Raw genomic sequence first — 14,500 nt, 5'->3', positions numbered from 1 at the left:
AATAGACAATAGACAGTAGGTGCAGGAGTAGGCCATTCAGCCCCTCTAGCCAGCACCACCATTCACTGTGATCATGGCTGATCATACACAATCAGTACCCCGTTCCTGCCTTCTCCCCATATCCCTTGACCCCGCTATCTATAAGAGCTCTATCTAACTCTCTCTTGAATTCATCCAGAGACTTGGCCTCCACTGCCTTCTGGGGCAGAGCATTCCACATATCCACCACTCTCTGGGTGAAAAAGTTTTTCTGCATCTCTGTTCTAAATGGCCTACCCCTTATTCTTAAACTGTGGCCTCTAGTTCTGGACTCACGCATCAGCGGGAACATGCTTCCTGCCTCCAGTGTGTCCAATCCCTTAATAATCTTATATGTTTCAATCAGATCCCCTCTCATCCTTCTAAATTCCAGTGTATACAAGTCCAGTCGCTCCAATCTTTCAACATATGACAGTCCCGCCATTCCAGGAATTAACCTTGTGAACCTACGCTGCACTCCCTCAATAGCAAGAATGTCCTTCCTCAAATTCGGAGACCAAAACTGCACACAGTACTCCAGGTGTGGTCTCACCAGGGCCCTGTACAGCTGCAGAAGGACCTCTTTACTCCTATACTCAATTCCTCTTGTTATAAAAGCCAGCATGCCATTAGCTTTCTTCACTGCCTGCCGTACCTGCATGCTTGCTTTCATTGACTGATGTACAAGAACACCTAGATCTCGTTTTACTTCCCCTTTTCCTAACTTGACTCCATTTAGATAGTAATCTGCCTTCCTGTTCTTGCCACCAAAGTGGATAACCTCACATTTATCCACATTAAACTGCATCTGCCATACATTTGCCCACTCACCCAACCTGTCCAAGTCACCCTGCATTCTCATAACATCCTCCTGACATTTCACACTGCCACCCAGCTTTGTGTCATCAGCAAATTTGCTAATGTTATTTTTAATCCCTTCACCTAAATCATTAATGTATATTGTAAACAGCTGCGGTCCCAGCACCGAACCTTGCGGTACCCCACTGGTCACAGCCTGCCATTCCAAAAAGGACCCGTTAATCACTACTCTTTCCTGTCAGCCAGCCAATTTTCAATCCATGTCAGTACTCTGCCCCCAATACCATGTGCCCTAATTTTGCCCACTAATCTCCTATGTGGGACTTTATCAAAAGCTTTCTGGAAGTCCAGCTACACTACATCCACTGGCTCTCCCTTGTCCATTTTCATAGTTACATCCTCAAAAAACTCCAGAAGATTAGTCAAGCATGATTTTCCCTTCATAAATCCATGCTGACTCAGACTGATCCTTCTACTGCTATCCAAATGTGTCGTAATGTCCTCTTTTATAATTGACTCCAGCATCTTTCCCACCACTGACGTCAGGCTAACCGGTCTATAATTCCCTGTTTTTTCTCTCCCTCCTTTCTGGAAAAGTGGGACATTAGCCACCCTCCAATCAGCAGGAACTGTTCCTGAATCTATAGAACATTGGAAAATGATTACCAATGCGTCCACGATTTCTAGAGCCACCTCTTTAAGTACCCTGGGATGTAGACCATCAGGTCCCGGGGATTATCAGCCTTTAGACTCAACAGTCTATCCAACACCGTTCCTTGCCTAATATAAATTTCCTTCAGTTCATCCTTTACCCTAGTTCCTTTAGCCACTATTACATCTGGGAGATTGTTTGTGTCTTCCCTAGTGAAGACAGATCCAAAGTACCTGTTCAACTCATCTGCCATTTCCTTGTTCCCCATAATAAATTCACCCGTTTCTGTCTTCAATGGCCCAATTTTGGTCTTAACTATTTTTTTGCTATTCACATACCTGAAGAAGCTTTTACTATCATCCTTTATATTCTTGGCTAGTTTACCTTTGTACCTCATTTTTTCTTGGCAAATTGCCTTTTTTGTTATCTTCTGTTGTTCTTTAAAAGCTTCCCAGTCCTCCAGTTTCCCACTCATCTTTGCTATGTTATATTTCTTCTCTTTTATTTTTATACTGCCCTTTACTTCCCTTGTCTTCCCTTAGGATCTTTCTTCCTCTTTGGAATGAACTGATCCTGCACCTTCTGCATTATTCCCAGAAATACCTGCCATTTTTGTTCCACTGTCTTCCCTGCTAGGGTATTGTTTCATTGAACTTTGGCCAGCTTTGCTTCCTGTCTGCCAACCAATTCTCTATCCACATCAATACCATACCCCCAATACCGTATGCTTTAAGTTTTCACACTAATTTCCTGTGTGGGACATTGTCAAAAGCCTTTTGAAAATCCAAATATACCACATCCACTGGTTCTTCCCTAACCACTCTAATAGTTACATCTTCGAAAAATTCTATAAGATTCGTCAGACATGATTTTCCTTTCACAAATCCATGCTGACTTTGTCTGATGATTTCACTGCTTTCCAAATGTGCTGTTATCACACTTTTGATAACTGACTCTAGCATTTTCCCCACCACAGATGTCAGACTAACCGGTCTATAATTCCCCAGTTTTTCTCTCCCTCCTTTTTTAAAAAGTGGGGTTACATTAGCCACTCTCCAATCCTCAGGAACTAATCCAGAATCTAAGGAGTTTTGAATAATTATCACTAATGCATCCACTATTTCTTGGGCTACTTCCTTAAGTACTCTGGGATGCAGACCATCTGGCCCTGGGGATTTATCTGCCTTTAATCCCTTCAATTTACCTAACACCGCTTCCCTATTAACATGTATTTCCCTCAGTTCCTCCATCTCACTAAACCCTCAGTCCCCTGCTATTTCCAGAAGATAATTTATGTCATCCTTAGTGAAGACAGAACAAAAGTAGTTATTCAATTGGTCTGCCATGTCTTTGTTCCCCATGATCAATTCCCCTGTTTCTGACTGTAAGGGACCTACATTCGTCTTAACCAATCTTTTTCTTTTCACATATCTATAAAAGCTTTTACAGTCAGTTTTTATGTTCCCTGCCAGCTTTCTCTCATAATCTTTTTTCCCTTTCCTAATTAAGCCCTTTGTCCTCCTCTGCTGGTCTCTGAATTTCTCCCAGTCCTCAGGTTTGCCGCTTTTTCTGGCTAATTTGCATGTTTCTTCTTTGGACTTGATACTATCCCTAATTTCCCTTGTCAGCCACGGGTGCACTACCTTCCCTGGTTTATTCTTTTGCCAAACTGGGATGAACAATTGTTGTAGTTCATCCATGCGATCTTTAAAGTCTTGCCATTGCATATCCACCGTCAACCCTTTAAGTATCATTTGCCAGTCTATCTTAGCTAATTCACGTCTCATACTTTCAAAGTTACCTTCTTTAAGTTCAGAACCTTTGTATCTGAATTAACTATGTCACTCTCCATCTTAATAAAGAATTCCACCATATTATGGTCACTCTTACCTAAGGGGCCTCGCATGGCAAGATTGCTAACTAACCCTTCCTTATTGCTCAATACCCAATCTAGAATGGCCTGATCTCTGGTTGGTTCCTCAACATGTTGGTTCAGAAAACCATCCTGCATGCATTCCAAGAAATCCTCTTCCTCAGCACCCTTACCAATTTGGTTCACCCAATCTATATGTAGGTTGAAGTCACCCATTATAACTGCTGTTCCTTTATTGCACGCATTTCTAAATTCCTGTTTAATGCCATCCCCTACCTCACTACTACTGTTAGGTGGCCTGTACACAACTCCCACCAGCGTTTTCTGCCCCTTAGTGTTATGCAGCTCTACCCATATCGATTCCACATCCTCCAGGCTAATGTCCTTCCTTTCTATTGCGTTAATCTCTTCTCTAACCAGCAAGGCTACCCCACCTTCTTTTCTTTCCTGTCTATCCCTCCTGAATATTCAATATCCCTGGATGTTGAGCTCCAATCCTTGGTCACCCTGGAGCCATGTCTCTGTGATCCCAACTATATCATATTCATTAATAACTATCTGCACATTGAATTCATCCACCTTGTTACAAATGCTCCTCGCATTGACACACAAAGCCTTCAGGGTTGTTTTTACAACACTCTTAGCCCTTATACAATTATGTTGAAAAGTGGCCCTTTTTGCTTTTTGCCCTGGATTTGCCTGCCTGCCACTTTTACTTTTCACCTTACTACTTTTTGCTTCTACCCTCCTTTTACACCCCTCTGTCTCTCTGCACTTGTTCCCATCCCCCTGCCACATTAGTTTAAATCCTCCTGAACCACAGGATTTCCTTGACTTATTTCTATTTTCCTCTTCCTCAACTCTAACACCCTGGTTTCATTCCCCTTGCCAACTCAGTTTAAACCCTCCCTAACAGCTATATTAAACAATCCCGCCAGGATATTAGTACCCTTTGAGTTCAGGTGTAACCCAGTGTTTCTGTATAAGTCATGCCTTCCCCAAAATAGATCCCAGTGATCTAAGAATTTGAAGCCCTGCCCCCTGGCACCAGTTACTGTCCCACACCCCTCCCGCGGCACTCCACCCTTGTCATTCCCAGCATCCTTTGCTCTACCAGATTTACAAACTCGCTCTCTGCTCCACATCGACAAACGCAGATCTGTACAAAAGTCTTAGGCACCCTAGATATATATGTGTGCCAAGGACTTTTACATAGATCAGTGATAATAAACCTGATTCTGATTAATGTGAGGTTTGCGTAAATGCGTGGCTCTAAATTCAAGGTCAGCATATCTTATTCCTCAGACTAATACTTTGAGCAGGCTACCACTTTCTCCACAGGGAGCAACAGTTCCTGTAAATTCAATTTTGGGTATTTTGTTTTCCCATTAGCTGTGTGCAGGTAGATTACAGAGAGCTGATGAGAGAGCTCACTGGGGCAGTGGCGATCACATAGCTAGGGAGAGCACTATTCTCTGCTGACTGCACCAACGCTTCCTTTTTGTTTGAATTGAAAGGAAACCATGAACATTTGCGCCATTCATTGCTGAGGTCTGGGCTCTTTTAGAACATGCTTCAAGTCCCCTGAGTTGACTTTATCGCCAATCTGGCACCTTGAGTTGGACCAAGTTGCACAGAGTCTGGGGAGAGACATTCACACTGTGGAATTTACCCTCAATTTACTCCTAGAAAACATAAACTGCATTCTAAATTTTATTGGCCTGGGTTACGTAAACTGCATTCCACATTTTATATGCCAGAGGTTACAGATTTTATATGCCAGGAGTTACATAAACTGCATTCCAAGTTTTATATTGCAGGGGTCTCATATTCAGAAACTTCATTTGGAATTGGCTTACTGGAATTGGTTTATTATTGTCACCGGTAATGACACACAGTGAAAAGCTTGTCTTTGATACTGTTCATGCAGATCAAATCATTACACAGTTCATTGAGGCAGAACAAAGTAAAACAATAACAATGTAGAATAAAGGTTCAAAGATTCATTTATTATCAAAGTATGTATCCATATACAACTCTGAGATTTATAGTTATAACATAAAACAAAGAAAGAGCATGAAGTCATTCAGAGAGAAACATCAAACCCACAACCCTCCCTCCCACCCAACGGTACAAAAAAAAATGGCATCCTGATTCATCAAACCCCCTTTCCCCGCACTAAATGGAACAGGATCATCGACCCCAGGAAAGAAACCCTCCTCCCCCGCACAAAAAATACAGAACACTAACAGATCATCAGCCCCCCTCGTACAACAAAACAGAAAAGGAGCAGATGATTAACAAACACAGAATGTAAAAACCATAATTCTGAATAAGTCCATATCCACAAACACAATAGTCGAATCCATAAATGCAGAACCACGATGTTATGCTACAATATTATTAACATTCATCAAAAGAGAGGGACAACACAGGAAGCAGGGGGCACTCCTGCCTACACGGTGATAGGCTGCTCACAGGCTCCTTCTCTGGCAAAAGGCAGGCGCTCAGCAATGAACTCTTGCTCGCCTTCCGCAATCGCCTTGATGTCTTAATCTCAGAAAAGTGCACTGCAGGTAAACAACAAGGTGGATTGTGAGGTCATTTTATCATACTAGGGAACTACTTAATAGTCTTATAACAGTGAGATAGAAGCTATCCATGAGCCTAGTGATACATGTCTTCAAGCTTTTGTATCTCCTGCCTGATGGAAAAGGAGAGAAGGGAGAATGTCCAGGCTGGTACACTTCACAGTAGCTGAATTGTCTCCCTAGACTGCACTCACATCTTCCCCACATTACAATTAATGGCCATGTCTTGAGCCCTTCGCTTCATAGGTTTGGAAGGATCCATCTTACCCAAATAATATTTAAAGCACTTCCACTCACAAAGTCGACCTTCTTTACAGAGAGGTTTCCTCACTTTGAAATTTGCACCTGGCAACAGTGGGAAAGTTCTCAGTTCTAGTTTGTTAGAACATGTAACAGTACAGCATAGGAACAGGAACAGGTCCTTTGGCTCACAATATTGTGGCAAACCAGCTGAAAGGTAAGCCAAAAAGCCCCCAAAAACTAACCTCTCCTACCTACTCAAATGTCCATATCTCTCCATCTTCCTCACATTCATGTGCCTACCTAAACGGCTCTTAAAAGTCTCTGATGTATTTGCCTCTATCACCACACCGGGGCAGCTTATTCCAGGCATCCATGACTCTTTGAGTAAAAAAACTTACCCTCCCATCCCTTTTGAACCTGCCCCTTCTCATCTTCAAGGCATACCCTCTGGTATCAGACATTTCTACCCTGGCGAACAGATGCTTCCTGTCTACTCTATCAATGTTCTCCTCATCTTATAAACCTCTATTAGATCTCCGCTCAGCCTCCAATGCTCCAGAGAAAACAACCCAAGTTTCTCCAGCCTCTCGTGAACCAGCCCTCTGAACCAGGCAGCATCATGTTTTCTCTCCAAAGCTTCAACATCCTTTCTATAGTGGGGCGACCAGATCTACATGCGATTCTCCAGAATAGTGCAGAGTATTATCTAAGTGGGGAGAAGGTTCAAACAACAGAGGTGCAGAGGGAATTAGGAGTCCTCATGCAAGACTCCCAGAAGGTTAATTTACAGGTTGAGTCTGTGGTAAAGAAGGCAAAAACAATTTTGGCATTTATTTCAAGGGAAATACAATACAAAAGCAAGGAGATAATGCTGAGCCTTTCTAAGACACCAGTCAAGCTGCACTTGGAATACTGGCAATAGTTTTGGGCCCCATATCTCAGAAACGTGTTGTCATTGAAGAGTCCAGAGGAGGTTCACAAGGATAATTCCAGGAATTGAATGGTTAACATGTGAGGAGCGTTTGGCTGCTTTGGGCCTGTACTCACTAGAATTTAGAAAAATGCAGGGGGATCTCATTGAAGCCTACCAAATGTTGAAAGGATTAGACAGGGTGGATGTGGAGAGGACGTTTCTTATGGTGAGAGTATCCAGACCTGGAGAGCACAGCCTCAAAATTGAGAGGTGTCCCTTTAGAACAGAAGTAAGGAGGAATTTTTTTAGTTAGAGAGTTGTAAATCTGTGGAATGCTCTGCCACAGACTACAGCGGAGGCCTAGTCCATGTGTATATTTATGGCGAAAGTTGATTGTTTATTGATTGGTCAGGGTATCAAAGGATATGGTGCAAATTCAGGTATATGGGGTTGAGTGGGATCTGGGATCAGCCATGATGGAATGGTGGAACAGACTCGATGGGCTGAATGGCCTAATTCTGCTCCTGGATCTTATGGTCTTATGTGGCCGAACCAGAGTTTTATAAAGCTACATAATATCTCCTGGATATCAACGGAGATGTCTTGGAGAAGGTTTCCTTTCCACACAGGGAAATTGAAAAACTGATATTTATAAAGTGGTTTATGATTTGGCTACGAAGGAGGGGAACACAGTGGTGCTGATGCCTCACACCTTCAGTGAGCCAGGTTCAATGCTGACCTCTGGTGTTCTCTCCCTGTGACTGCATGGTTTCCTCCCATGTCCTTAAGACACATGGGTTGACTTAGCCACTGAATCCCTCGTGTGCAGGCGAATTGTTCATTCTGGGGGTGGGTTTGATGGGAATGTGGGAACAATGAGATTAGTGTGGCACTGTTGTGAGTGAACATTTGATGGTTCACACACACACACACACACACATTGGGTCAGTTGACTTGGTTCAATGGTGAATGACTCCATGACTTTGTAAGAGCCCCAGCTCGTGAGTGAAGGCTGAAGGAGTGGGGTCCATCTGCCAGACATCACTGGCTCAACACCTAGAGCTCCCAACTCTCTATGAAACAATGTGAGAACTGAACCTTGGCGAGTTACATCAGCCTGAACATTTGGATAGACATTAAAAACACAGAACACGGAACAAGTACACCACACTTCTGTCCCTTGTGCCGACAAATTTATGCTGACCCTTTAACCTACTCCAACTTCAATCTAACCCTTTCTGATATAGAGCCCTACATTTTTTTTCCAACCATTTGCCTATCAAATGACCAACTATTTGACTAAAAGTGTCTTTTAAATGACCCTAATGTGCCTGCCTCTGCCACCACCACTGGCAGGGCGTTCCACACACCTACCACTCTCTGGGTAAAAAATCTGCTTCTGATATCCCTCCTATATTTTCCTCACAATACCTTAAAGTTAGGCCCACTTGAATTAATGATTTCTGCCATGGGAATGAAGTCTGGCTATCCATTCGATCTATGCCTCTTACCATCTTATACACCTCTATCAAGTCACCCCTCATCCTCCTTCTCTCCAAAGAGAAAAACCCTAGATAATTCAGCCTATTCGCATAAGATGTGCTTTCTAATCCAGGCATCATCCTGGTAAATCTCCTCTGCACCCTCTCTAAAGGTTCCACATCCTTCCTATAACAAGGCAACCGAACACAATACTCCAATTTTTCTCTAACCAGTTTTGTAGAGCTGGCTCATTACCTTGTGACTCTTGAATGTAATCCCCTGACTACTGAAGGCCGCTTTTCCACGAGACAACTGCTGCCACTGATCTTTTTGTTAATTATTCACAGAATGGGGTTCCATTACCAAAGCCAACATTTGTTGCTTTCTTAATTGTCCTTTACAACAGAATGGGTGACTCTAACAGCCTCCTTCCAAGAAAAAAAGGAAGCCAATCACCCATTTCTTCTCTAACCATTATTACTTTGGCTTGGAGCTCTCTGGTCATTGGTCTTGTCCCAAACGTTACAGTGGCACCCACTTCCAATGCTCCATCAAATCTTGCTTTCATTCTTTCAAAGGTTGTTGTCATTACTGGGAAAGCAAGCTCTTAGCTTACACCCATTAGGGGGTGCTGAGATGCCTTCCTACAGTTGTTTGCATAGGGTAGCAATACAACTGTGCTTCTGGGTAGCAAGTGCCACATGATAGCCCAAAGACAGTGAGGAATTTGGCACTGGAGTCTCAGAGCAGAGGAGTTTGTAGCTTAGTGGACAACCTGGAAGTTATGGCATTCTCTAGCGTATGTGTATTTGAAGATATTTGTGATAAGATATTCTATGTTATTATTATCATCAATGTGTGTAAAGTGCTCCATTCCTCCATTGATGTTTGGGGTGGCAAAATTTCTAAAGGTATCTACACATGTTCATGAAACTAACAATGTTTTTTTTTATATATATATATATATAAGGAGTCCGTTTAATGGTTCCTTTGGGATCAATTCCTGAGGGGAATTCATGGGAAATGTACATTGCAGTCAATCAAGGCGAAACTAGGTAAGAGACAAAATATGTTCAAACGTGTTGTTTTCCTTTCTGCAGATATACTTATTGGAATGGGGAAAGGCTCTGCTTGCTTAGGGCCTTGTGATAGTCAGGGGTATGGGGGAAATGAAGAGGCCAATTGAAAAGAAATTGGAATTATTAAAATATATCCTTCACAGTCTGGTAATTCGCAGACAAGAGAATGCAATCTGAATAATATAATCAAGTGCGTGGGCAATGGTTTGCCATAGCTGCATGAAAAATAGTATAAAATTATGTTGTTTATCTAGAACATTTTAATAATAAATAATTAAAGCTTTGGAATTTAATTGCATGGTTTGAAAAACATTAAACATATTCATTAAATATTCTTATGCTTCATTTCATTAGTGCTCTACTGTTGAAAGTTCCAACTGAAATATCAGAACTATTAAGAGTGTTTATTATGAATAATTAGCTTCACATCAGCTAATTATAGTTCCTTGCGATAACATGTGAATGCTCTTCTAATTATATTGGGATTGGGTGGCTCTCTCCTGGTGATTCACCGAGTTCTTAACAAAATATTCGAGAGTGTTGAGTTCAAGGAATGTACAATTGTTGAGAATTGCATCTTTGCTTGACTTATGTTGTACAGAATGAGTATTTGCATTTCCAAAGTGCCTTTCATCACCTCTTGACATCCCAAGGAAATTCACTTCCAGTAGAGTACCTTTGAAGAACAGCCAATTATATATCTTCTTCTTCATAAGCCTGTCACCTCCATTGCGGCACTTTCCACCAACAGCATCCCATCAAAATCTTCTGTCCTAGGTCGATTGAAGGTTGATTGGCCCTGTTGTTTCCATTTCCACTACACAACTTCATATGTCTTCTAAGTGAAGGTCCTTCCGCTCCCAGGGATGAGGGCCGTGGAGCTTCTCTTGGTGTTTCTGTCGCTCTGGATTTTAACAGGATGGGGTTGCTAGTCCCATGCTCAACCCTCCTCCTTTTGCAGCCAAGCTTGGGGTAATCCATGGTGCAGCCTAACCCATTATATATAAAACCAGGAAGATACCTTACACAATATAATGTTCCAGCAACAAAGAAGTGACTACGTTGTCTACCTTAGAGATGATGATTAAGAAACAGAAAACCTACAGCACAATACAGGCCCTTCGGCCCACAAAGTTATGCTGAACATGTCCCTACCTTAGAAATTACTAGGTTTACATATGGCCTTCTATTTTACTAACCTCCATGTACCTATCTAAAAGTCTCTTAAAAGACCCTGTTGTATCCGCCTCCACCATTGTTGCCGGCAGCCCATTCCACACACTAACCACTCTCTGAGTAAAAGATGTACCCCTGACATCTCCTCTGTACCTACTCCCTAGCACCTTAAACCTGTGACCTCTTGTGGTAACCATTTCAGCCCTGGGAAAAAGCCTCTGACTATCCACATGATCAATGCCTCTCATCATCTTATACACCTCTGTCAGGTCACCTCTCATCCTCTGTCACTCCAAGGAGAAAAGGCCGAGTTCACTCAACCTATTCTCATAAGGCATGTTCCCCAATCCAGGCAACATCCTTGTAAATCTCCTCTGCACCCTTTCTATGGCTTCCACATCCTTCCTGTAGTGAGGCTACCAGAACTGAGCGCAGTACTCCAAGTGGGGTCTGACCGGGGTCCTATATAGATGCAGCATTACCTCTCGGCTCCTAAGTTCAATTCCACGACTGATGAAGACCAATATACCATACACCTTCGTAACCACAGAGTCAACCTGTGCAGCTGCTTTGAGCGTCCTATAGACTTGGACCCCAGGATCCCTCTGATCCTCCTCACTGCCAAGAGTCTTACCATTAATACTATATTCTGCCATCATATTTGACCTACCAAAATGAACCTCTTCACACTTATCTAGGTTGAACTCCATCTGCCACTTCTCAGCGCAGTTTTGTATCCTATCCATATCCTGCTGTAACTTCTGACAGTCCTCCACACTATCCACAACACCTCCAACCTTTGTGTCATCAGCAGACTTACTCACCCATTCCTCCACTTCCTTATCCAGGTCATTTATAAAAATCACGAAGTGTAGGGGTTCCAGAACAGATCCCTGAGGCACCCCACTAGTCACTGACGTCCATGCAGAATATGAACTGTCTACAACCACGCTTTGCCTTCTGTGGGCAAGCCCATTCTGAATCCACAAAGCAATGCCCCTTTGGATCCCATGCCTCTTTACTTTCTTAATAAGCCTTGCATGGGGTGCCTTATCAAATGCCTTGCTGAAATCCATATACACTACATCTACTGCTCTTCCTTCATCAATGCGTTTAGTCACACCCGCAAAAAATTCAATCAGGCTTGCAAGGCATGGCCTCACCTTGACAAATCCATGCTGACTATCCCTAATCATATTATATCTCTCCAAATGTTCATAAATCTTGCCTCTCAGGATCTTCTCCATCAACTTACCAACCACCGAGGTAAGACTCACTGGTCTATAATTTCCTGAGCTATCTCTACTCCCTTTCTTGAATAAAGGAATAACATTCACAACCCTCCAATCCTCTGGAACCTCTCCCGTCCCCATTGATGATGCAAAGATTAATGTCAGAGGCTGAGCAATCTCCTCCTTCGCCTCCCACAGTAGCCTTGGGTGCATTTCATCTGGTCCCGGTGACTTATCCAACTTGATGCTTTCCAAAAGCTCCAGCACATCCTCTTTCTTAATATCTAAATGCTCAATCATTTCAGTCTGCTGAAAGCCATCACTACAGTCACCAAAATCTTTTTTCCATAGTGAATACTGAAGTAATGTATTCATTAAGTACCTCTGATATTTCCTCCAGTTCCATACACACTTTCCCACCGTAATACTTGATAGGCCCTATTCTTTCACGTCTTATCCCCTTGCTCTTCACATACTTGTAGAATACCTTGGAGTTTTCCTTAATCCTGCCCACCAAGGCCTTCTCATGGCCCCTTCTGGCTCTCCTAATTTCCATCTTAAGCTTCTTCCTATTAGCCTTACATTCTTCTAGATCCCTAACATTACCTAGCTCTCTGAACATTTTGTAAGCTTTTCTTTTCTTCTTAACTAGATTTATTACAGCCATTGTACACCATGGTTCCTGTACCCTACCATAACTTCCCTGACTCATTGGAACGTACCTGTACAGAACTCCACACAAATATCCCCTGAATATTTGCCACATTTCTTCCGTACTTTTCCCTGAAAACATCTGTTTCCAATTTAAGCCGCCAATTTCTTGCCTGATAGCCTCATAATTCCCCTTACTCCAATTAAATGCTTTTCTAACTTGTCTGTTCCTAATTCTTTCCAATACTGTAAAGGAGACAGAATTATGATCACTATCTCCAAAATGCTCTCCTACTGAGAGATCTGACCAGGTTCATTTCTCAATACCAAATCAAGTATAGCTTCTCCTCTTGTAGGCTTATCTACATACTGTGTTAAGAAACCTTCCTGAAAACACCTAACAAACTCCACCCCATCTTATATAAGATATTTGATAATAAACCTGATTCTGATTTTGCTCATGGTACAGAGGATTTTAATGAATCCAGACATGGAATGCAGAAGTTAGTACTGTATATGGATCAAGGAATTTGTTTTAATCCAAAGGGGATGGACTACAAATGGGGGGGAAATGTTGTTACAACCGAACGTGATCTTGATGAGGTCACAACTGCAGTACTTAGATTTTTTGATCTTACTTAAGGAGGGACATGCTTCAGAGAAGGATCACCAGATTGATTCCAGGAGCAAAGGTGTTGACTTTACCAAACTAATTGAGCAGATTTAGAGATTGGCTGCAACAGCGGCTGCACCCTCATACACCGCATCCACAGGCAGGCTAAACCAGGTGAGGCGAGCCAGCGGCCTCACGCCCCAGTGAGGTAGGGACATGCCTGAACTCGCACGCAGAGTTAGCTCTGGCGGGCTGGGTGGATGGGATCCACAGTGAGATCCCGTAGCCAGCAAGGCTGTGCACTGTAGCACTCCGTGGAGACTGAAGGACATGACAAGGCACAGGAGACATCATGGTCAGCCACTGCAACCCAGTTTGTGACACTTGTTGGTAGCACTAGACCTGGATGTCTGAGGTTTGAGGGAATGGAATTCCCCCAGTGCATTGGCTTTTCTACTTTAAAAACTCTTTTGCACATGTTTCCTGTCTTCACCAGACACATGAGAGGTGATTTCATTGAAACCAGTAAGATTCTGAGGGGAGAGGCAAAAGACTGCAGATGCTGGAATCTGGAGCAACAAGCAAGATGCTGGAGGAACTCAGCAGGTTATTCAGCACCTGTGGAGGAAAATGGACAGAAAGGCTTTGAGTCACGACTCTCTATCTGGACTTAGGGAGGGGCTCAAATGGAAATGTCAACCTCCCATCTTCCTTCACAGGTGCTGCCTGACCCTTTGAGATCCTCCTGAATCTTGTGAGCTGGTCAAGATCCTGAAGGAGCTTGTCGAGATAGATGCTGAGGGCAAGTTCCCTTTTGTGCAGGAAACTAGAATCAGGAGCCAGTGTTTAAGAATAACAGGTCATCATCCAAGATAGAGAGATGACAGAGGATCTCTTCTCTCAGAGCATCCTGAATGCTCTGGATTCAGAGAGGTGTGGAGTGAATCATTTAACATGTACAAGTCTAACTTTTTGTCTCTGGGAAATTTGAGATTGATGGGAAACAGGCAAGGAAATGGGGCCATGGCCAAGATCAGGTCAGACATAATGATCCTGGCTCAAGGGAACATATGGGCTGCCCCTGCTCCTTCTATTTGTTCTCTTAAGTATAGAAAGCCAAGGACCATGTGCTGCTGGCTATGGTTGGGTATTTGCAAG

General features: G+C 42.9%; 1 protein-coding gene and 1 long non-coding RNA gene across 6 annotated transcripts in view; one reads left to right on the top strand and one right to left on the bottom strand.

The window, feature by feature from the left end:
* Positions 1-14,500, top strand: part of LOC132391741 (netrin receptor UNC5D-like) — a 775,452-nt gene that overhangs the window by 646,096 nt on the left and 114,856 nt on the right. For all 4 annotated transcript variants that reach the window (XM_059965319.1, XM_059965334.1, XM_059965310.1 and 1 more), the window contains one exon: positions 9,562-9,646. In XM_059965319.1, coding sequence (XP_059821302.1) covers positions 9,562-9,646 — 85 coding nt within the window. The remainder of the gene's footprint in view (positions 1-9,561; positions 9,647-14,500) is intronic.
* The window catches only part of LOC132391759 (uncharacterized), a 114,127-nt gene continuing 105,123 nt past the window's right edge, over positions 5,497-14,500 (bottom strand). For both annotated transcript variants that reach the window (XR_009511341.1, XR_009511342.1), the window contains one exon: positions 5,497-5,932. This is a non-coding gene — a long non-coding RNA (uncharacterized LOC132391759). The remainder of the gene's footprint in view (positions 5,933-14,500) is intronic.

The sequence above is a fragment of the Hypanus sabinus genome, chromosome 1, assembly GCF_030144855.1.
Source record: "Hypanus sabinus isolate sHypSab1 chromosome 1, sHypSab1.hap1, whole genome shotgun sequence".
NCBI classification, from domain to species: domain Eukaryota; kingdom Metazoa; phylum Chordata; class Chondrichthyes; order Myliobatiformes; family Dasyatidae; genus Hypanus; species Hypanus sabinus.
This window is presented reverse-complemented; position numbering and strand designations above follow the sequence as displayed.